The sequence below is a fragment of the Micromys minutus genome (assembly GCF_963924665.1).
Source record: "Micromys minutus genome assembly, chromosome: 1".
NCBI lineage: Eukaryota > Metazoa > Chordata > Mammalia > Rodentia > Muridae > Micromys > Micromys minutus.
The window spans coordinates 198,458,828-198,483,951 of record NC_137969.1 but is presented as its reverse complement, the minus strand read 5'-3'; the positions used below and the strand labels follow the sequence as shown (position 1 = coordinate 198,483,951).

At 38.1% G+C, this 25,124-nt stretch overlaps 1 protein-coding gene across 1 annotated transcript in view; it reads right to left on the bottom strand.

Moving 5' to 3' along the window:
• The window catches only part of AKAP6 (A-kinase anchoring protein 6), a gene marked incomplete at its 5' end in the record, with an annotated part of 305,320 nt that overhangs the window by 97,125 nt on the left and 183,071 nt on the right, over window positions 1-25,124 (bottom strand). The window contains 2 exons of the mRNA XM_080912298.1: window positions 2,185-2,305; window positions 16,899-17,047. Coding sequence (XP_080768424.1) covers window positions 2,185-2,305; window positions 16,899-17,047 — 270 coding nt within the window. The remainder of the gene's footprint in view (window positions 1-2,184; window positions 2,306-16,898; window positions 17,048-25,124) is intronic.

Sequence of the window (25,124 nt, the reverse complement as noted above, 5' to 3'; positions counted from 1 at the left end):
GTTAAGAAGACCTAGGGAGCAATTAAAGAGTGATACTCTGCCAAGAGTCTCTTTGAATAGTAGACATAGGTTCCCCTCTAATGAGTTACCCGTAACATGGTTTCTCCAAAAAGCAGATCTGAACACAGGAATCGAGTACTGACAATGTTGAGTTGACCAGGCAAGCTGTCAGGATTTTTGCGCAAGACCTCAAACCAATTCTCCTCAGCAAGTTTTTTTTCTACTCTAAAAGCTACACTTCCACAGAATTCCTAAAACTCCATATCCCCAGGACTACTTTGGATGGTTCCAGACCTCTGCAACTCTCTGGGGCTCATGTTACCACCCTAGCAGACCTGTAGCATTTTCCCTTGGTTTCTTGGTTATATTTCCTTTACAAAGTAAATGCAAGGAGAATATTCATCTATGTTGGACACCTAAAAACAGAGGCACAGTGATGGGCTGAGTCACCGACGAAAGCCACACAGTATGGAAAATGTTTGGAGAAATACTTTAACCCAGACGCCCTGAGTGGGTGGAATAATCATCCTCAGTGCTTGCCAGGATGGGCATTCTCAGGCAAAGCACTTATGTGGAAACCATAAGAAAAAAGACAACTGCTTTTTTCATTCAATGATTTCCTATTAATTGTGATGTAAATTATATGGCTGTGATTTGGACAAAGAACAGCAACGGTTTCAGAAAAATAGTGGCTTATAGGCAAAATACAAAATGCTTCAAGAAGAAAAGAGATGTTATTTGGCAACGTGACTCCAATAAGTTCTGAGATGATACTTTAGAAATGAAATATTTTTCTAGCACTGAATAAATGCAGGTTTCTAAGCATTTTTTCAGATGTAATTTCCGGTCCTGACATAAGACGTGAAATAGCGTGGCTTTAGTTACATGAGTTGGAAAGTGTTACTCAACAATGTTATGTTGGAAAACATTTTGGGTAGTGTGGACAGCTATCCTTACAGAAAACAGAAAAGTCACTGAACAACATCAGTGCTATACAGAATTCTTCAGGGAGTAAAATGTCCCCAGTTGCTGAGTCCATAGGGAACCTATATCTTTTCTTAACTAAGATGATTCTCAAGGGACAATAATTAATGTCAATCAGACTCTGTTAAAGTATATGTCTCTCTCTCATGAGAGGAAACAAAAGTTAAAATACTTTATTAAAGGTTGCCTAAAATGGTAAAAATTGAAGAAGATAACTTTTATTTGACCTTGAATATACTTCTTGTTGTATAGAATTTTTAAAAAGCTAGAGGGTAGTTGTTTCTTGTCATTATACTGTTGCTGATTCTGTGGTTAGTTATTAATTTTATTTTTTATGATTCACAATCTGCTCTTTGAAATATGCCATATGCTCAAAGCAATTCAAGGATGACAACTGTCAGAATTACTCCAATAAAAAATGCTTAAATGAGGAAGATTTACTGCAGCCTGATATTTCAGAAGACCGTCCTCCTCCTTCCCCCACAGACTTCGCAGGGACTGTGAAGCTTACAGCCTCCCCCCGCCCCAGTAAAACCCACATGGTTGTTTTGTCAGGACTAGTAAGGTGAAGTAAGATTTGAGCACAACTCGTCAACCACTCTAGGTTAAGGAGGATCTAGCAGCCACAGAAGCAATATAGATAGTTATCAGATGGATTGTCTGAAATCAGTATGAATTCCAAGCAAGGAATTTTAAACCACCTGAAAATGCACAGATTTAATGAGAGAGCCTGCTGTATGCTCACTAATATACCTGAAATTGCATGAGCCCTGTACTCCTGGTTATAACAAGTCAAAATGAAGGAGGCAAATTTCTTTCTTCTCTGAAAAGCTCTGAGGGGTGGACCGAATCTACCTGAATGTTCCAATCAAAACGTATCCTGTTAAAAGTCTATGCTTCGTTTTGTCTCAGTCTCTTTATTAATGCAGTTTCATTTTATTGCTATTGGTCTTAAAGATAAAGCTTTGTCCTTCTTTAGAATTATACCAAACAGGATGTGATAAAGGGACCTTTCTTGGAATTATGATGTCGGTGCAGTCTGTCAGCACACTAGGGAGGGAAATGAGTTTGAGGGCAGGGGAGGGAATTCTAATAGACACCGTGATACATACAATGAACAAAAAGATATCCTGAGAGAGACACTTGTCAGGCTAATCAGATCTTCCACAGTGAAGTAAAGGCAGGCAGGGTAGCTCTAACCTTGTAAAGATGCTGCTGCTGCTCCTCTGACATCATCAGGTCGTGGCTGTCCATCAGGAGGGACTCCATGTCAATCAGCCAATCCCAGAGCTCCTGATATTCTGAATCAAAGTCCAGGAGCCTGAAGATAAGGCACAAAAAATGTATTATGCATAAATATAGTGTAGTTGTTAAAATCTCGTATTAGAATAATATATTCTTGAGAACCCAGGATGGTCCTAGGTGAATACCTGTGAAAGAAGGAAAATTTTCTGTGTGGTTTCACAGAGGACAAAGCTGGAACCCAGGGCTATGACAGAGCCACTTCCTAGGTTTTGAAAGCACAACATGTAATTCCTATACGCTTTCCTGAACCACATCATGGCAATTAATTACCACCTACTACCCCTTCCTAAACAAAGGGACCGTGACTATGTCCTTGAAAAGCACATCCTCCCTTCCCAGACTGAGAACTGGAGTGCCAGCGATTGGCCAAAGTTTTCATTGTCCCAGATTTGAGGTAAAGAAGACACTTTCAAAACCCTAACTGCTTTCTCATTTAAATTTCCTAGATGTGGCTCCTCGGTGTTTATTACTAAATTATTTTCCAGATTTTCAACAATGATAACATATGCTAACAAATCCAAAACATCATTTTCACGGGAAAAACGACTCAATCATTCATCCTTCCCTCTGCTGTCTACCTGCCTATCTCTGCAAACATACATCCTACATTTATTGTCATGGATGAGTAGCTAGCGTTTCAACTTAACACTCGGAGATAGGCTTGAGTGAGTCTGGTAAGCCAGCAAGAACCAGTGGCAGATCCAGTATTAGACAGGTGTTCCCCACAGACATGCAGGAAACAAAGGTAAGGACAGGAAGTCAAAACAATGAATCTTTGAATAGCCAGCAATCATTAAAATTCAAAGGAGGATCACTATGCTTTTCAACAAAATAAATCATTAGAATAAGGAGCTTAAAAGGATTAATGTGATTCTCTACTGAAAGCCTGGTGAATGAGTAAAGCCCAGATTCTTCTAAAACACTGTGATCAGAAAATGAAAGTGCAGGATGAAAACTATGACTTTGTCCTCCCACCTCCAAACCACCCCTAAGAGAAATGCTACAGTTTCATCAAACTCACTGGGCACAGGTTCCCTGTTAGAGCTCATGGAGTACGTAGTGACCCCAACTACTTGGATTAGTGGATTAGTCAATGAGATATTTTCATTGCTACTGTGTTCTTGTCTCTCTGCATCGCATCGGACTGCTTTTCAAGAAAAAAAAATGTATACTATATACTTAATAAGTATGTCAAACAAGTTTAGGGTGGATCTGGGAGGGGAAACTAGATATGGAGCTGTCTATTTTGCTTTAATTGTTTTAGCATAATTATGAAGATCCTTGATTGTGGAACTGATTAGTAAGTGCTCACTAGGTGCCAGAGGCACGGAGAGCTGACGCACACACGAACTTCAGCTGGTGATGGTCTGGGACAGTGCTTTCAAACTCAATGAAGATATGGACACAGCTGAAGATTCTAGAAAAATGAAGGTTGTATGTAACTCATACCTGGGCAGGAGGATGCAATTATGCATTTCTAGCAAATGCTCATACTCTGAATAGCAAGATATTTCCAGTATATTTGTGAAATTTGAATTAATATTCCTACTCAAGTATGCAACAGTAAATCAATCACCATAGAAAGTCAGATAAGGATTTCAAAGTTAAGTCTGTGAGTAACCAAGAATGACCACTAAGTCGATGGCCATTTAGAAATGTATCCTAAATTATGGCTACCATTTCCTTCCCCTTCCACCTTCCAAGATTTTACCAATAAAATCATGTGATGGTAAAATACCACCAACAAAATTTAGAGAGTAGGATCCAGAGGAATATTAAAAGCAAGAAGAGGAAGTGAATGGTCAGCCCATCGTTTAAGTTTGAGAAGATGAACCAAGGAAAGACAGAAGGGGTAGATACTCTAATGTTTGGCTAAAGTCCTTGAGAGCAGGCATGTGAGGGAGGCTGAGGGGGAAGCAGAAAGTACAGAATCCTCAGCTTCATCTCCCACTAGGAACTATAGAAGGAGATTGTCTTACAAGGTGGACCTGCAATAAGCAGGGGTTTGTAGAAGGAAGATGATTAAGGCTCACTCTAACACCCTGTTACCTAATCTTCTCCAAGAGAAGTCTCCAAGATTTCTGAAAGTTTAATGGCTAAACTGGGAAGAGGTGTTTCCATGGCAACAAAGGCACAGCGAACCTAAGGACAGGGAGGTGGGGATCCAACATGTGATGCCAGGCTTCTCATAAAACTGGTAGGATCCATGAGGGCAGAGATGGGGCTTAGTCAGCAAGAATTCCTCTATGGCCTGATCAAGCCGAGAGAAAATAAAAAGTAAAACAGCCACAGCTATCCACAGGGAACAGCTTGCCTGAGAATCCAGCTCGCCTGTACCCAAAGCCTGTGTTTAGCCACTGCATTCAAGAATCACAAGGTCATGTAAACCTTCATTTGCTCAGCTGTCATTTTGGAGAAAAGGATGGAAGAGAACAGGAGATCTGAAAACCTGAGCATCTACTAAGACCTTCCTCCCTAAGGAGAATGAATTAATTAAGGAAGCTATCATATATTTAAAGCTTCAGCGCTGATCTTAAAATTCGCCCTTTTCTTACCCTCTTGGCTGTTCTAGCTTGGTTTTGGTCGTGATAAACACAATGACCGAAAGCAACTTGCCAGGGTGTGGGACGTTAATTTCAGCTTACAAATTACAGTCCATCGTGAAGGGAAGCCAGGACAGGAGCTTAAGACAGAAACCTCGAGCAAGAACTGAAACAGAAGCCAGGGAGGAGTTTTCTTAATCTTAACCATTCACAGTGAGGTAAAATCTCACAAAACTTTTAATTTACACTTTGCAGGAAGTTACTGAGTTAAATCTTATCCCACTTTCAATGTATTTTAAGGACACATTTGTTTATTTAAATGGTTGCATATAATTAATACTCAGTTGATTAGACACCTTCTTATTCCTTTCATCCATTTTTCTACACAAAAGTTAAAGAGATTTTATGAAGGAGAGAATTATTAATGAATCAATTTGAAATAAATGTAGACTATATGCAAGGTCATAAAAGGCTTCTAAGTGTGGAAAGTTATCCACTGGCTTTTACTGGGTCTGCCAAACTCTTCCTGAGTCTCCCGATCAAGGGCCTTAGGTCAAGCTTCCTGTTACTACTGAGCCCACTTTGAGCTGCTCTTCCACATCTGAGCATGAGGGACAAGCCTTACAAGGAGACTCTGTATGGTCAAGACACGCTTTGTTTGCAGCTAAGGATATCTAGGTTTGATACCGCATCTGTGAAATCTATTTCACCAGTAATTTTGTAAGTGCCTTGGTGACGTCTTTTGGTTCTTTGGTGTAGAGTTAGCACCACTGTTCAGAATAAAAGAATCACAAAGTCCTAATGAAGGGAAAAAAAAAGAAAAGAAAGGTTTTTAAAAGGCATCTATACCTGATGATACTTGCCATGTGTTAATTTGTAAATTTATGGGAAAACCTTAGTTTTTTTTTTTTTTTTAATTTAGTGAAATCAAATAAATAACTGTAGAAATTGCTGAGTTTCTTTGTTGATTCTTAGGAAACATTCAGAAATGTGTACAATTTTATGTGCACACTATCACAGGAAACCTTATTAGCATGGAAGTCACTGAAAGTTTCTTATCTTTACATTATTTTCAAAGACATGTGTTTTCATTGGATTTGATTCATTTTAAGAGGTAATATATTTTAAGTAATGTGTTAGCTACAGTGTGGTTATGGCAAGGTGTCATTTTATGACTTCTTCTCAGTGGCACCATAGACCCAGTTAGCAGCTCTTTATCCCCTTGAAGCACAAGCCAGTTTGATCAGCTGAACTCACAACTAACTTCTTTCTGTTGACTTTCTAGCAAAAATACCACATTTCTCCTTTTAAAGAGGAAGAGATAACCGAAGGTGTGGTCAAGTGTCAGGAAGTTTTATACGGAATTCTATTCCTATGAGTACAGGAATACTCTTTTAGAGAGACTTTCGTCACAAAATTTTACTGGTAATTATTGGTTATTATATCAACCTATTATTCATCTCCTTGATTATATATTGTATGATGGGAGTAGTGCACATGTCTGTGAGGGTGCACACGCATGTGAGGGAGATGCATGGGAGCAAGTGCTTGGTCTCGTCCTAGGCAGTGCTCCGTAGAAGTCTTTTGTTCCCCCTCTTCTTGCTGTTTTGATTTTTTTTTTTTATTTCCTAAAATAGTTTATTTTCATTAAAGATGTCTATTTATGCTAAGATGAAATACACAGTTTGAATTTAACAGTAACTAGGGCATTTTAAATGATAAACATCAACATATGAAATCTACAAGAGCAAATATTCTTTTTGGAATCTCTTTCAATTTAATTATTTATTTTAATTTTAAGTCTATAATATAGTCACAACATTTCCCCTTTTTTTTTCCCTCTCTCTATACCCACACTGACCTGGGGTTCACTAAGTCAGTTAGGCTGTCTGGCCAATAAGTCCCAAGGGGCCTCTCATGTCTGCCTCCCCACTGCTAGGGTTATAAGCAAACTAACCCACACTGCCTTGTTATATGGTATCTGGGACCGGATCTGGATGCTCATTCTTATGCTGCAGGTAAGAACTCCTCCTCTAACTCACCTCCTAGGTTTCTAAACAATCTAAAAACATATCTGCCTTCTATTCTAAGACGATGTTACATACTCTGTAAAAACGTTATAAAGCAAACTCACATATGACGTATGAAAGTACAACAAAGTGACCATATCACCGAAGTATTCTTTGATATACTCTTTCTTTAAATTGTCATATACCTCTTTTAACTTGGTTCACAGTATAAAGAAAATAGTTGTGTTTGCTTTGCAGTGATAGGGACATAACTGGATGTGTGGTCAGATAGAATAAGCAAAAGCTCCTTCATCCTCTCATACCCAGGTCTTAAGAGCGGAACATTCTGTTATACACACACACACACACACACACACACACATATATATATATATATATATATATACATATATATATATACATATATATATATAACATGTATCACACACATATATATAAAACATATTTAATAATGATTAAACATTTAAACCTCATAAAATTATATATATATAATTTTATAATATATATAAATATATTATATAGTAATATATATAATTTTATGAGGTTTAAATGTTTAAATGTCATGGAAATAAACAGTCTTCTAATTTAAAGTCAGTTTTTGTTAGACAAACGTAGGATCAAGAGTGTGCTCAGTTGATAGTTGTGATGGTTTGAATAAGAATGGCCTCCATGGGCTCATATATTTGAGTGTTTAGTCACCAGGGAGTGGCACTATTTGAAAGGATTCGGGGGTGTGGCTCTATGTTAGAGGAAGTGTATCACTGGGAGTGGGCTTTGAACTTTCAAAAGCCCATGACAAGTTCAGGCAAGCTTATTCTCTCTTCCTGCCCACAAATCAGGATGTACCTCTCAACTATTCTTCCAGTATCATGCTTTGCCATGCCTACTGCCTACTTCCTGCCATGACAATAATGGACTAAACCTCTGAAACTGTAAGCCAGCCCCAATTAAATGCTTTCTTTTGTAAGAGTTGCCTTGGTCATGTTGTCTCTTCACAGCAATAGAACAGTGACTAGGACAGTTAGAGAGTCTAACACAGATAACCAAAGAGAAGAGACAAGACCTTGGGAAATGTACAAATGTTTCTTCAGTGTTTATTCCTGTTTGAGTTTAATAACTACAGCTAATTGCCAAAATGATTTTCAAGTGTCTTGCTTACCATTCAACTCTGCTCATATTACTGTTAAAAAAAATTCCATGATTTTTTTTAATCCAAAAAAAGAAAGAAAGAAAGGAAGAGAAAGAAAGAAAGGCAGACTATCAAATTTATTTGGTGGATTTGGCATGTTCCCTGTAGATAGAATGGCAGAATATATTTGTGAGCCTAGGATAGTTTCAGAAATACTGTTTTCTTGAACCCTGATGGGAATTCTGTTTGACTGGCTAAGTGTTTAATACACAAATGCATTCAGCCTTTGGTATTTAAAGTGGGCATCATTAACTCAACATTTCAACTTAAACTTTGCTTTAACGATACAGTTTCACCCAAGTGAAATCAATGGGAGCTGCGTGTGAATTTATGAGGCCTTAATTCGACCCACCGAGGAATTTTGATTAAAATAGACAACCAAATTAAGAAATCCTCACATTAGAGTAATTATAGGTTGAAAGAAGATAATGCTAAGATATTCGTTGCTTTTCTACCTTAAGCTGAGTATTATAAGTTCATATATATGTATTTTATATGTATACATACATGTATCTTTTTTTAACATTTGATGGTTAATTTGCACTAACAAATGCCTCAAATCATCCACTTACCTATACCAAAAGTTTTATTAAATGACTCAATTTTCCTAATGTCTTCAGCATATTAATTTTCTCCCCAGATATTCACTAAGTATTTATTGTTCACATTATTTGAGCAGAAAAGTCTGTCCTTAAAAAAAAATAAAAGAAAGAAATAAAAGGAAGTGGTAAGAAAATCTCACAAAACTTTGATGTAAGTGATTTACTGAAGGAAAATAATAGTAGCTTGGGATCTCTCAGGAGTCTCTGCTCCATACAGAATAGAAGCACAAAAGTGGGCTATGACTATGACATCTAGCCTAATCATAATATCATCACAGAATCAAACTTAGTTTTCTAGGTATGAAATCTGATAGGCACAGTTGCATATAGAATTCATTTCTACTCTAAAAATATTAAAGTGTGTGGACAATAATTTACTATTTTGAATGAAAATTAGTGAGCAACTTTCTCAGGAGACAAGAAGCCTGATGTTGTTACTGATTTAAAAAAAAATATGAAGTTTTTTCCAGCAGTAACCCTCTCTCTCTATTTCTCTCTCTCTCTCTCTCTCTCTCTCTCTCTCTCTCTCTCTCTCTCTCTCTCTCTTTCTCTCTCTCTCTCTCTCTCTCTTTCTCCATATGTGTGTGCTTGTATGTGCACAAATATATATTTAAATATATAACACAAATATACATATGTATACATGAAAATAAGAAATGTAAAATCAAGACTAGAAATTTGCTAATAATTGGTCTTCCTTCCTCATAGATCACCTGTTCACAAACATCTATCACTGAAATAACAGATATAATCCATAGATTTAGAAATTCCCACATATATTTCTCTGAGTGTTCTGTTTTGTTTTTCGGGGTTTTCTAGGGCTGAGAGAAAGTCAAACTCTTGATCAAATTTTCAGATAAATCACCAAACTAAAAGACTTCCCAAAGAATTTTAGGATAAATTTGGGAAAACAAAGGCAAACCAAGAGACACCAGACCATTTTTTCTGTCTTTTTAAAGAAATGAGCCCTTCATTATTGTGTACACTGATGGGGTTCAGGACTAAGGCCAGCTATCAACTATATGCATGCTGGTTGTGGCTTTAGGAGCTCACCTCTTAGTAAAATTGTCCACCCTTCTTTAGTTATTACTAGATATCAATAGTTAAATAGGATATATTTACCTTTGGGTCATGACATGAGTTAAACAACCTGTTGCCAAATCTTGATAGCAAATATTCTTCTAAGAGGACTTTGTTCCCTTGGAGGCTCACCCTGTTCAAAGAGTGCTATACTCAGGCTTTCAGTTACTTATACCAGCACTCTCATATCCTTAGGCATTATTGCACAGTTTGCATCCTAAAACTGTCCTAAGATTTAGTTCGATTATAGAGATGTAACACAGAGGCCTTGTTTTCACTTAAGGAACAATAGGTGTTCTCAATGATAGAAGATTTCTGTAGTATGTGCAAAATCTTGGGTTTGATAGATGTGTTGTAAACAGAAGAACAGCCTATAGGAAAGTATGTTGCATACTTTCTCATTGCTGTGACTTAAGAGAGGAAAAATTCATTTCACCCATTGGTTCAAGGAATTTCACTCTGTTCTGGCAAGAGAAAGCATGAAGGAATGAGTCCATGGCAGTAGGGACACGGATTTGAATTTCTCACAGGGACACTGGCCCAGAAGTAGGGAATCAGTATAGAACTAAAGGTGGATATGAGGCCCTTCCTCAGTGATCCACCTCTGCTCACTAGGTCGCTGGGTCTCAATGTTTCCTCAGCTACCCAAAACAGTGCCACCAACTGAACACCACATGTTCAAAACCTGTCAAAGACATTTCACACTCAACAAGGATGCATTTATGTCAGATCTTAGTAGAAGATTGCTTCAAACATAATATATATATGTGTGTATATATAATTTATAAGACTGTGCATTGATAATAAAATGAAATTTTCTTTTTTTTTTTTTTTTTTTTTTTTTTTTGGAGGTTGAAATTCTTGGTGCCAAACCATAGCCATTGTTGAAGCTATGCATAAAATATTCACTTTTAATTTTTCTTATACTTATTTATTTTAATGAAGCTTTTTCTCCTATTACCAATAATTTTATAAGGTGACTCAAATCTCTTGAGGAAGAAGATGGAAGAATGATCAAAGACAGAACTTTAAAACATTTCTTTTCTGCACACTACAGTGTGTTTGTTTAGGTTTATCCAAATTGACTTCTCAAGGTCTGTTGGCAATTTAAAAGAACATTACAAGAAAACTAAGTCTCTACATTTAATGAATTTACATATTCAAAGAACATAGACGTGAGGTGTCAAATGAGCGTGTCTCTCTTGGCTAGTGTTTTCTGTAGATTGTAGCACCCAAAGTCCTATTTTTATAATTTGCAGGGCTCCAATAGTGATCTTGTTTTATTCTCCTGGATAGCTTGGACACAACACTGAGCCTGGCTATTTCTGCTTTTCTAAATACATTTTGCATAAAAATAATTTAATAATACCTTTAAATCACTCTTGAAGGAGCCAAAAGGATCTGAATCAAACACTGATCAGCTACTTATTATATTGGGATAGAGTAAAAATCAGGATTCAAAATTAAGGAAAGATTGATGGTTTATTGAGGATGTCTAGTGATTTAACTCATTTGTAAGGATAATTTCAATACTGGTACACGTAAGACAGAGTACTTCATTTCTATGATTAGTGGATGACTAGTTGAAAACCCATAGAAAATATTTTATATAAGCACGTTTCAAAAATGCTCATCAAGCAGAAATTAAAAATGTTCTTTGTGTGTTTCGGGCACAGGGTGTTCAATGGAGCACAACTGCATTCAACTGGATAAAAACATGTGGCCTGTTGCTCAGTAGAAGCCCAGGAAGATCCCCCAAGGCACTGAAATCCAGGGTGCTTATATCTCTTCTCAGGTGTTTAAAGCCACTTAGCATGTCTTATTGCTTAATTAATTTAGAGAAACAAACCTGGTCTTTAGTCAAGCAATATTTTAAATAGTGATTCATTTCTTTTTACTTGTCAATATCAGTTCTCCTTGGGGATGTCAGATGTGCATCTTGTGTGTTCACACTAGTCAGGAGCCATGCTGTCTTCTCGTCTTTTCTATCACACCTTCAGCTCTTTGCCATCTCATTCAGGTCATTGTGCAGGGGGGACTTAGATATGGTTGGGAAGAAATTTCAGAGTAAAATCTAGCATGATGAGAGAATGACATTTCTGTTTTCTTCAGTATAAGATACAGCCTTTACCTACACCCCTCCTCACCCCTACCACCTCAGTTTCCAACAAGCATTGCCCAATTTCCTCCAGATGCAGGGGAAGCGTTATACACGGATAATGAGATATCTTCTAAAATCTCCCTTGGGAATTCCCCCCACACCAAGCAAGCAGAGTTGGGAGCCATCTTTGTGTGCTTTTCAGCATCAAATGATGTACACCTTCTGTGTACTTACTATTTAACAGTTTCAGGCCTGCCCACTCCTCACCACTCTCCCATTTACTATAATGTACACATATTATCATGTAACCCAAACGTTCCTTTCTCTCCTGTGTTTCCTTTACCTAAGTCAGTGTTCTCCTTTCTTCTTTGTCTCTCTGTCCCTCCATCCAGACTTTCGAGATGAAATCATTAGTACGTTTTTGCATTCCTCCTATCTCACGCTACTCCCAGAAATGGAATATTTGCCTAATAAATATTTCATTATCTGATTTTTCACATATATTCTTGCATTTTCTTATAAATTGTCACATTATCTTGCTGCGGAAATTTGCCTGAATGAATACACTGTGATGATGATTCTCGATTTGTGTACCAATAATAAATCTTGGAGAGGTTAAATGTCTTCATCAAGGCTGTGTAGCCATAACGGAGCGTGGAGCCACTGAAATTCTTAGTTTTTAACCTGGTACATGTTTTCATTGAACTTAGAGCACACAGCTGTCTCCAGGGAGAGATATTATTTGTGTAATTAGAAGTATCTATTATCACTGCTAAGAAGCTACAGATTTTTAAATATTCTTTATTCTTTAGAAATTCTAGGTATACAAAGTATCATTCTCTATCCTATTGTCAGACAGCACACCTTTCTGAACAGGAGATTCACTGTTCTGGCTAGTTGAGCTAGCCTGTGGTTCTCAGACATCCACTTGTCTCTAACATCACACCCTCATCCAGTGCTGGGGTTTAAGGGTTGCAAGGCATGCACAGTTTTTGACCTTAAGGTTCTATTGGTAACCATAGCTAAGACCACACACAATGAGTAAATCCAGGAGCTGGAGTTAACCTCCTTCTCAAACGTGTGTTTGGCCATTCCGTCAGCATTCTATCTCGCTTTCCAGAGTAAGGAGCCATGAGCAATCTAGTGACTGACCCTCTAGACCATTGCTCCCTCGCTGGCTCCACATCAATTTCAGCTACTTAGTCATGCGGGGACACGGCTGTGTCTTGTGCATCCACCTCATCAGCTTTGAGAACCCCATTCCCCTCTCCTACCACTGACTTTGGCGCTATGCTCTGTCTGTGTAAGTGCTTGTTTGGCAAGCACTGTTCAGATTACATCGAGACGGTTTCTCATCTCTCTGTGTCTTCCCAGATCAGCTCCTGGACACCGTCCAAATTGAGTTCTGCTGTCCAGGAGGCTGTCTCTTACACTCCCATGTTTCTAAACCAATACTTTACTACCTGGGTTACAGATCTGCCTGTTCCTGAAACTAAATTCTGTGTTTCCAAGTGTAACGCTCATCCTGCTTTCTTCATGCTAAGTTTGACTCCAGAAAGCACTTTAAAATGTTGGAGCTGATTTGAGTTTTCTGAGAGTCTTTGTTTCACTTTTTGGAAACATTGTCTCATTACACTTGAAGTCTTTGGCTCCACAGAGCTTCCGGTCTCGGCATCCTCAGGTAGCTGAACTCCGGAGCATGCACCATACACACCATTGTGCAAGGATTTGCCAAAAAAAAATTTTTTTTTGTAGAATAAAATCTCTTTCAGATTACTGAATTTTTCCTCCATGGTAAATTTTATCTAGCATGGAATTTGCTCGATGCAGGTTTATGAGAAAAAGCCTGTCTGGGGTACAGATCAAACCTTCGGAGAGGAGATAATATGACTTTTGGACTCTCCTTTTTTGTTTTGTTGTTGCTCTTTTGCTGTTGTGGTTTTCCTGATAGATCTTGCTGTTTCACAGAAGGACATAAAACAGAGACAACAGGCCCAGGCCACACCCAGCAGCCCTTATAGTCATGCCCCAAGGCTTGTGATTTTATTTTTAGCTCCATCTTAACCCTTCTGTCCTGGGCTACAGAAACATTTGGCTGTTTGGTGTTTTAATTTCCTGGTTTCTGTGTTGAACAAAAGGTAAGACTAAACCTCTAAACTAAGTTTTCTCAGTAAGAACATAACTACTTAATACATTATACTACAGCTTTAAATACTACTGAAAAGGTGAAATCACATAACCTCTTTATAGGGAGAAACACCTGGGAAAAAAAGAGAGATGGTTCCTGTTTATGAAGCATACAGAGGGAAAGCTGTTGATGAGTTACATTGAGAGCATCAAACCATGAACATAGTGGCCCTCAGCAAAGACTTGTTTGATTGAAAAAAGTACAACAATCAATATTGATTCTCACTTTTTAAAGAAGTGACAGTGGGTGTTTATTTCCCTGAAGAGTCACAAAGACCTATATAGTACAGGCTGTCCAGGAATCCTGGTTTTATTATAGGACACATAAGCCCATCACATATACATTCCACATCTCCCACAGCTGAGCATGCGCTCCCAAGAACATGGTCCTTTGCATTTAGGAAAATCCTCCCACCACTTCTACCCCCAGGACTGCTAACCATCAAATTTCATGTGCCACCCTAATAAACATCTTTTCACCAAGCCAAAGAGATTATAAATTCATTTCAACAGGAATATTTTTATTACATAAATTTGTAGAAATTTAAGACCACCATTCAATGTGGCAGTTGTGCTTTCTCTGAAACATTCTTGTACAACTATGTTAGTACACAGCATCTGAGTTGTGTGTAAGAATGGGGAGAAATGAAAGTGCAGGAGTTGGTTTACTGACTTCATGTTATCTTTAGCTTATTGGCTATGTGCATTTGCAATATAGACCCTGCAAAGCCCACACCATTTCCACATTTGCTTACCAGATACAAATCTCATGCTATGTAATGGTTAATGACAATTATCTATCATTGGAATAAATAATTTTACAAGGCTGTTTTTTTTAAGAATTCTGAATTACAGATTTGACTGTGGGAGCAGAGTCTCGGGGGCAAGACACCTCAGATAACCTCACCCACAAGGATTTTTCAAACAGTGTTTTCTGTGTGTGAACAGAGGCTACAAGGCAGTATAGGTTTCTGTTCTTGCTATGAAATAGCTGGCTCTCCCTCAGTGTGCTCTGAAATGTCTGCACAATAAACAGCCTTCAGCACCCAAAGGAGCATAAACAAAGGACATCGGGAAAGTTCACCTACTCCCACATCCCAGAACAATGCTTGTTGCTAACTAAGCAATTCCCAGAGTAGATTTATGATGCATGGAACCCAGAGTGAGTACACAGGTTGGGGCCTTGGAATCTGAGGTCAGAAGCACGTGGTACTGCCCAGTCCCAAGCCTTTTAGAAAACATGACAATGTGACCTAAAGTCTGAGCTTGTATGCACACCGGAGACTGCTTAGGCCTTTTGGAATCTTAAAGCACATAAGGCCTCAAAGCAGTTGATTGTTCATGCTCTAAGATTTAACCTTTTCCCTTCTCAGTTGCTGCTGTTCTTACCCTTTAGTGAACAGAAAATTTTCCGAGTCTACTGAGTCAAGTAGCACAAGTCAACTAAATACATAACAGGTCTTGTGTGTAGAAAACATCATATAGATTATTTTGTTCTCATTACTAAACAAATATGTATCTAATATTTATCTTATATCCTAAGGGTTTCTTTTTAATAACAGGACATAATCTCTAATCTATGAGCTAATTTAACCCTCAACATTGTATGAGGGTTGTTAGTCCATTACAAATCTAAGTACTTCAAAAGACAAATACAAGCCAGGTGTGTGTAGTGGTGCACACCTTTAATTCTAGAACCTGGGAGGCAGAGCCTGGTGGATCTCTGTGAGTTCAAGGCCAGCCTGGTCTGTGTAAAGAGTTCTAAGATAGTCAGCGGTACATAATGAGACCCTGTCTCAAAAGAGAAAAAGAATGCTCCCAAGTACAAGACAAGGCTTCTTTCCTGCTGCAGAATATTTTGGAGAAATATTCTGGACAGTGTTATTTGCACAGGTTTATATCATACTACACACATGTAATGTAACATCAGAGAATAGTGTCTGTATCTTGTTGCCTAGCCCAAGTGTAAAAATGAAAAAGATGACTGCGTATTAAAGCTATGAATGAATTTAACTTCATCCTTACTTTTGCTCTTTAGTGATCATCTCTTCAATATTAGAACTGAGTTAGAGAAGAGAGAAATCTATAAACACACTGGGCAATGTCTGTAGAGCTTTACAGATGTTCAAAAATATCTAAATACACGACAACAATTGAAGACTGTGGTATCTACGTGGAGCCATATATCTCAGGCTGAATAAAGTGTGCACAGAACACAGACACTGTTGCCTTCTTTTACACACTGTCAACATCACAGGGGTTAGTCCTTCCAGGCACCTTCCATGCCACCTCTGCACTCAGGATGTGGAGGTGGGGAAAATGGAGTTTGGGGTCAACCACTACTACTCACTGAGCTCACGACCAGCTTGGATTACATGAGATCCCGTCCCAAATGTTTAGAAATAAAATCAAGAACTAGTCTATAATTTCAGCTGATTTGGTGAGAAAGTTGGTGGCTAAACCATATACTCTAGGCAATTACTAGATCTCAATCTTATGTTCTTCCAAGTTTCTGATGAAGATCAGGTGCTCAGAAATTCCATAAGCAGGCTTTAACGTAAACCGTGATGGTAAGATGGAGGGGGGATATACATTTTTAAAATAATCTATGAAGAAGAAAGGCCAATATTTCGGATAAAACGTAGTCTCAAAAGCACTCTTAAACCACAAGGTCATCTTTTATAGACAGTAACAAAAGTCGGGAATTTTGGCTTAGGCTGTAGAGGCTGATAAAACCCACAGTCCTCAACACCAGCCCTTGACTGGGTGTTTCCTCTTCTACCTGCTGGGGAAAAAAGCCTGCCTAATACCTGCTGGAAGAATGTCACTGAAAAAGTCGTGTAGTGAGACCAAAATGGCATAAAGAACAGTCCCTACCCATTGCTTCCCACCGAATGCGCTTTGGACATGTCAGCAAACTCTTCTTTCCGCTTGCTACCGCTGGTGTACTGCTCACTGTACAGCTTGAGGGACATCTGCTCGACGGCATCTCTCTGTGCTTCCAGGTAGCAGAGCTGGACCTCAGCCTGCAGAGAGAAGCAGAGAATCACTCTTTTAATCCGGAAGGAAGGCATCGCAAGTGAGGCGTAAGGACTTAGAGAAAGGGAACTGTTCACACCATTCTATGGCTTGTGCAGGGTTGGGTTTAATGGGATCAGCTGGGCGTATTACTGAATTGCATTATAGATCCGAGTCTTAGAAGTTCCTTCTTAAAATATGACCTGAATAAATGAATTCTCAGAAGACTTGGTAAATATCACAAACTAGCCCCGAGATCATAACATAGCACAATGGAACTTTACATAAAAAATCATGTGAAATTCCTTAACAATAGTCTTCCTCGTGTTTGGCACACATAGCCTTTTAAAAGAAGTCTCCTTTCAATTCCTAACCCTGGGATGGTTCATGTGTGTATATTTATTTCTTTTCTGAAAGCCTTTTTATTTTCTCCACTGGAGAGAAGTAAAAGGCTTACCATTAATTCTACTACATATTTAATAATGGTAATATACTTCATTTATAGCATTTTTTTACTCTACTGTTATCTTAATAATTTTAAATCACGAGTATAGTGACTTTTTTACACATAGACTTGAATTGTTACCTTTCATAAACACTTGGGGGCTCACTGCAAAAGAAACTAAGTAATTTCACTAAAGAAAGTAATTACAGTCAATGCTCACTTTTTTCTTTCTTTCTTTCTTCTTCTTCTTCTTCTTCTTCTTATTTTTCTTCTTCTTATCATTATTTTCTCATTCAGAGGTTAAAGAATGCTGAACTCTTTTTGTACAGAAATGCATTGGGTAGATGCTTTGTTTATCTCTGTCATGATCCCTGTGGCTTTGGGTTCCCTAGAACACAGCTGAGACTGAAATTGAAATTCCTCAAGGGCATGCTTCTCTGTGATGGAAGGGAAGAGGCAGGGCTGAGTTCTCATGTGCTGTGGACTAAGGTAATCTTGGATTTCCTTTAGTATGCTTCAGAAAATCAAACACAACCATTAACATATCTGATCAATGTTAAAACTATTTCATAATTCCAACTGTGTATTTCCCTGGGAAAAAAATAGTTAAGCTCAGCTATTAGGTAGTCACTAGAACTTGTTAATATGGAAAAGAACTTAAGCCAGACACAAACCTCTATTCTTAGCCTCCAGAACCAATGAAGGCCTTTTGCCTGGAGTTTTGTTTTTAAGACTCGACTATGGAAAAAAAAGGAGTCTCACAAAGCAGTGATTATAGAGGGGCCTGAACCTATCTATCTTGTTGCCTTTCCCAAGCAGACAGATGTTAATGTTCTAAATTTTCATGGAGAATTTAAAGAGACAATGTTCAAATTACTATAGTTATGTGTTAAAGTTTCAGAAAGTTCAAAACCAGTTTCTATTCATCCATCTAGATTTTTTTTTTTGCTCAGACCAACTGACTTGAATAAGAAGATAATCAGATTAAGAATTGTATACATATATATCATATATGTGTATACAAATATTCCTAAATATAGCCCGCTTGATCTATATAATGTTGCATGTATGTATGCTTTCAGAGCTGACCATTGGTACTGGGTAGCCATTTGGTGTGCTGTTCCCCGAGGAAGACTATTTCTTCCTGCAGGTCTTTGTGTAGGACTGAGGACCCTTGGGCTTTCCCCGCCCACTTTGTCATATCTAGTGCTGTCTGTGTTCAGTTCATGTCTAAGCAGTTGTGTTGGTGAGACTTTATGGGTATAATGTATGGGAAGGTTTGGGAGAAGGGATGGGATTAGAGCAATACTATTATTATTTTATAATCTCAAAAATTAAAGGAAAATGTATGTTAGGGACTGAGGATGTAGCTCAGTGGTAGACCTCTGTACTGACTGGTTTTGTGTCAACTTGACACAAACTGGAGTTATCACAGAGAAAGAAGCCTCAGTTGAGGAAATGCCTCCATGAGATCCAGCTGTAAGGCATTTTCTCAAATAGTGATCAAGGGGGGAGAGCCCAGCCCATTGTGGGTGGTGCCATCCCTGGATTGGTAGACCTGGGTTCTATAAGAAAGCAGGCTGAACAAGCCAGGGGAAGCAAACCAGTAATTGACATCCCTTCATGGCCTCTGCATCAGCTCCTGCTTCCTGACCTGCTTGAGTTCCAGTCCTGACTTCCTTTGGTGATTAACAGCGATATGGTAGTTTAAGCTGAATAAACCTCTTCCTCCCCACCTTGCTTCTTGGTCATAATGTTTGTCCAGGAATATAAACCCTGACTAAGACAACCTCTTACCCAGAATCCTGAAGCCCTGAATTTTATTTCAAGCACCACAAATTTGAAAAACAAAAGAGACTATATATAATACATTAAGTTGCCAAGGACCTCTAGAAAAGCAGTGTCCTTAACCACCGAGCCATTGCTCCAGCCTCCTAAAAATATGTTTTAAAGAATAAAGTTAATCAATGATTTGACAATTTTGTAAAGAGCCTGCGAGGCATGTAAAATGGCTCAGTGATGAAGAACATTTGCTTCACAACTGTCAGGATAAGAATTTGGATCCAAGACCCACAGAACAAGCCCAGAACACCACAAACATGACTCCAGGGCCTCTAACACTCTCTTCTGGACTTTCACACAGTTCCATGTACCTCCCAACATACACTCACATAAGTATACATTCACACACACATATGTACACATACACACATATACAAGCATACATTCAAACAAACACATAAACACAAAAGAAAAATAAACCTTTTTTAAAAGCTTATGTCAGACTTTTCTGTGACAAATAAGATTTAAAAAGGTATTAAATAATAGTCAAAGAATTTAAAAACCATCTCCCAAATGCTACAACCTTCCCTCCCCCAGAAATCAAGGGGCACAATGAGAAAGTTAACGTGGACTGGGTACGATGTAGAAAACCTTTTAGAATGATACATCTGGGCCATTAGAAACATACTTGTGGAGGCTTATGTCAGCTATGTAAGTAATGTGCTGGGCCATGCCTCACTCTGGGTAGTGATCTTACAAGTATGTGCTATTGTTCACAAAAAGGCTCATGACGAAGACAAAACAGGGACTTATCACTATTACAGAAAAATAATCAGCCTTCATTCTTTAGTGGTTCACAGCCATTTCTGTGTACAGATGGAACATCCTAACAGTGGTATGTGTAAAAAAGTCCAGAAAACAACTCAGAATATAATTAGTCTCTTAAGTTCTTCCTTGCATAGAAAATTCCCTTCACTATAAGCAGATGACTAGACAGTTCTGGTCCTTCCTGACCCATCTCTGTTCTACTTCTGTTTTTAATTCATTCAGAATGTGCTGATGGACATAGATAGGGTTTTGTTTGTTTCTAAGACTGAGTGGCACTGCCATTCTAAATCCCTCTATAGAATGTAGACTCTCTTAAGTTTCTTTTCTACTGCTAAACTTTAATCTAAACATAAACTTGAAGGAGACAGTTCTGAAGAAAATACTATTTTCAGAACCAGTGTCACTATTTCTCTGGATAAAAGAGTTTTAATTATCATCTAGGATAACTGTGCGTACTTTAAAACTTCACTGTATTTTACATATGGAAACTTAGCCTGATAGATATTAGAGGTAAGTTAAAATGGGATTAGAACGTTTTTATTAAGTAGAAAGAATGAGACTTAGTGGTAGGTGTGCCTCTTCATTTCCAGGTTGCTGAGATGTTGAGCAAATACAGCAGTGAACTGGGCTAGAGATGCTGGTAGGACAATCCGAGGAAGATCTTTGATCTTGCAGGAATATTGCAATTTGAACAGTAGCTCAGATGCAACTGTTGGAATTAGAATAGAGTGCGAACTCCCTGGCCCAGCCAACACCGTGAGAAGAGGAAAGTGCCCCTCCTTTCTCCAGTCTGGGCATTAGCACAGCTCAGCCCAGCTGGTGCAGTAAAGCCTCAGGTGTTCTACTTCATTTCTTCTCCAACATCCGACCTTCTGGATATTCCCGTTCTCCAGTTGATCGTTTTGTGTCACTGCAAAGATCATTGGTGTGTCGGAGCTTGGGCTGGGCTCTTCTTCATAGCCTTAAGTATTATTTTAAGTGTCATCTATATAGTAATGCCTTTAGCCATCCCCTCTGAGCTTTACACCACTCACCTGACTTAGATTGCTTTAGGTCCCACTGTTTAAAGCGTAACCTTGCAGTCCCAAATTCTCCAAATGTTTCAGTTCTTCCTTGTTAAAGGAACAGCCAAGGTTATCTTGACTTCCTGTCTTCGGTTCTCATGAGCAAACCCTTATGATAGGGATTCATCCTCTACAGCGTATCTCTAGTCTCTCAGTCAGCATTACCCATGCCTCCTTCAAGCCTTCTTTGTGTCTTATGTTCTAACAATTATTATCTAGCATCTATCTCCTGCCAATCACTTCTATCCCTCCAATTGTTTTCTCTGACACTGTCAAGAGTGGCCCTTATAAGACATGAACTGGCTCACTCAGGCTCAAGAAACTAGCTTCTCCTTCAGGCTAAGCAATATCTTGCCTAGGCTAGACCTTTGAATAGCCATGTTCTTGCTTTATTTAATTTTATTTGCCTTTTAAAATTCTTTAAACATTCCAAGTGTTGGGGATTTGTTGTCTTGTGGATTTCCCATGTATTATTCCTTTTTTCTAGAGCATTTTTTTGAAAATATTTTACCTTTCAGTTTGCACCTGGCTTGATACTTCTCAGAGAGTCCTTTCTCAGTGGCATTGTTAAGACAAACCTTGCTTTATTTCAAGGCCAGGGTTACTGTCCTATACAACACATGCATATGTGAGCTTCTTACTTTTCGTGTTTGATATAGTTTTGGATTGTCTTTGAATTTCAAATATTAGAAGCAGCTGTGTCTGCACCCTTGAAATTTTGCATTCTGAGCACCTTGCTAGTGTCTGGACCAAGAGTGGCATTAGACAAATAATGGCTGATGATGTGTGCTGTCCACCCACCCATTTATCTCTTGTATATTTGCTGAGAGGTTATTTTATCTGAAGAACTGCCAGCCACTATGGGTAGTAGAGAGATAAAACACAGTCTCTTCCTCTAAGGGAGTACAGTATAGAAGGTGAAGGCCTGTGCCAAGTGACATTGAAATCAGAAATAAAACAACCACCTGAAGGCAGAGGAGAGGCAGCACAGCTGACAGAGGTGGTGATAAGTATGACTTTGGTAGGTGGAATCATCTCCATGGCAGAATAATTGATTTCTTTAAGAGCCCAAAGTCATGAAGATACACTCAGAATGGTGACTAGAGCTTTCGGCATTTGAATAAAGAGTTTAAAGTAAAAGGTGCATACTGGAGGGTGCAGAAGAGGGAAGTCAAACACTATTCTGAGCATAACAAAGAGCCAACAAAGCCACACGTGATGTCCATGGTCTTCTACAGCTCCTCCTTCCACAAGATGAGATGATTATCTCATGAGTAACCAACCTATGCTTGCGCAGCTCCTGCCACTTTGAGAGGAGCTCAGTGTGATAACTCAGCCTGGCTGTCTACTTGACTTTATCTAAAATAAAACCCCCAAAGAGAGGTCATACTTCTGAAGGCTTTCTTTTGCTTAATTTAAAGTAGAAAGATCCACTTCCAATCTAGATCTTGAAATGGGATGACATGGACTTTTAATCTGGGTCTTGAGGTGGCAAGATACATTCTAATATGAATCACACCTGGACATATAGCCTATAAGTCATTATAACAAATATTCTATATTTATCTGCTGTTCTATATATTCACCCATCATTCCATCCATCCATCCATCCATCCATCCATCCATCCATCCATCCATCCATCCATTCATCTATTTATCTATCTTTTGATGGGTTAAGCTTCTTGAAAACATTAACATTAACCTTGACAACTTTCTTAGAGAAGCCCATAACATGTTTTTCTGGTGTGTCTTACTTCTTCTCTCTTAATCTGAATCCTTAAATATATATGAAAATATCTTTATTAGAAAAACTCTGCTTCATACTGGCTAGTCTTGAAATTCTTTTCTGCATCAAAGCCAGGAATCTTAGTTGGTTCTGAGTTGAGGTTACCTAAAAGTTTTGTTTTGAGACTAAGTCTTACTGTGTAACCCTGGCTGGCCTGGAATTCACTATGTAAACCAAGCTGGCTTCAAACTCATGGAGATCTGCCTCTGTCTCCTGAGTGCTGAGATTAAAATGTGTGTGCCATCATGTTTGATGAGTTCTCTAAAGGTTTAGGAAAACTACTTTGGCTGCTGAGAGTGACACTAGAGAATGGGGGAGGGGGGATACCTCTGTCCCAACCTTCATTGCTAACTTCTTCTGAGAGGGTCTGGAATTTCTCTAAAGCACTGTTGAAGATCTTTAATACAAAAACAGTTTCTAAGTGACCACTATAATAGGATTCTATTCTCTACAAATTAATTTTAATTTATTGATTTAAGAAATGTTTTCAAATAAATGTTAACATATTTTGTACGAGTTTTCTATATTTTACTTAAAATGAGATGTTTTCTAAAAATTTTAAGAAACTAAATTAGATAAGAACCATGAAACCAATAAATGTTTGGTTTAGTAAAACAACAACTTTTTTCATCTTAAGAAGATAAAAACATATTAGAAAGATTTTTTTCCCCCTAAGGAAACTTCCAAACTAAAACAAAAGCGATTAGAAAAAAACCAAAGTTAGAGTATGTCACAACTTTTTTTTATGAAAGTTAAAACTTAAAGATAGCATAGGTATATGAAAGCATGCTTAAAAAATACTTTATGTTCTAATGAAGTAATTATGTTTTCTAGTGAATTATCATCAGAGAACTAAAACAACAGAGTTGAAGATTATTAAAATCTCTTGTCAGGTTTCAAGGATCATAACAAAGATAAAATTTAGCTGTAACTCATTCTTCAGTTTACAAAGAGATGTGCAAGCACATCTTCAATGCTTCCAAGGGAAGATGGTACAAGGAAAAAAAAACTAAAGGAGCGATAGGACTTCTCCCTAAAGAACCTCATCTGATTTTAGTGGTCAAAAAGAAAAGCATGGCTAATTTTTTAGCTACATGCATAGCCTCAAACATTCAGAAGGAAAGTATAGCCAAGTGACAATGACGATGACGATGATGATGACGATGACATAATTGGTCATAATACAGAAAGGGGGCTAACATAGACTTTTTCAAAGACAGATCATGATTCTGATCTTAGAGGCCTCACCATTAAATTCTAAATATGAGTCAGTGTCATGCCAGGAAGGACAAATCACAGCCACTCCCACAAGAGTAGAAAGATACACTAAGCTTATAGTGGCTAGTACCTCAGTGCGTCTAGATTTGATCCACTATTTTCCTTCAGACACTGTTTGCATAACACATACTCAGTGATGATAACCTCATACTGTTTTCTTTTAAATTTATTTCCTTTTTCAAATTATTCTTTTATGTATGATCATAGCATTAGTATTAACTAAAAATATACACTTTAAAGTTAAGTTGACAAAAAAATTGCTGTAACTAAGATCTGGTGGCGCTAATGTTCAGACTAAAGGAACTTTTCCCACTATAAACAGGATGTAGTATATATACATGACAGCTAGGGACAATGTATCCTGGTCCTCTAAAATTTACATACCCAAATAAAATATTTGTCAGATCCTACCTTAAGTTTTAACAATTTACTAACATCAATCACCTCATGACAGAGAGACCCTACTCTTTTTGGTGTTAATCTTTCTCAGAATAATCTATTACAGCCTTGATTCCTTGTACATACTTTGATGTCTTGAGTAATGACATCATCTCTTCCAGGTTCCTCCCAAATGCTGACCTTCCCAATCTCCAAGCTCAGAACCTCTCATGTTCCCTTCAGACCAGAAAGGTTGAGGCTTTTGATCTATAGGCAAGTAGGATCTTGGCTCTCACACATCATGAAAGCGACTACAGATGGTTTTCAGCACCCTGCAACCCTTAAGACTAATAGGGAGAAACTGAGGCACATGATGAAAGGCATGAACATCTTTTTGAGATTTTATTTTTATTTACTTTATCTACATGAGTATACTGTTGATGTCTCCAGTCACACCAGAAGAGGGCATCTGATCCCATTACAGATGGTTGTGAGCCACCATGTGGTGCTGAGAATTGAACTCG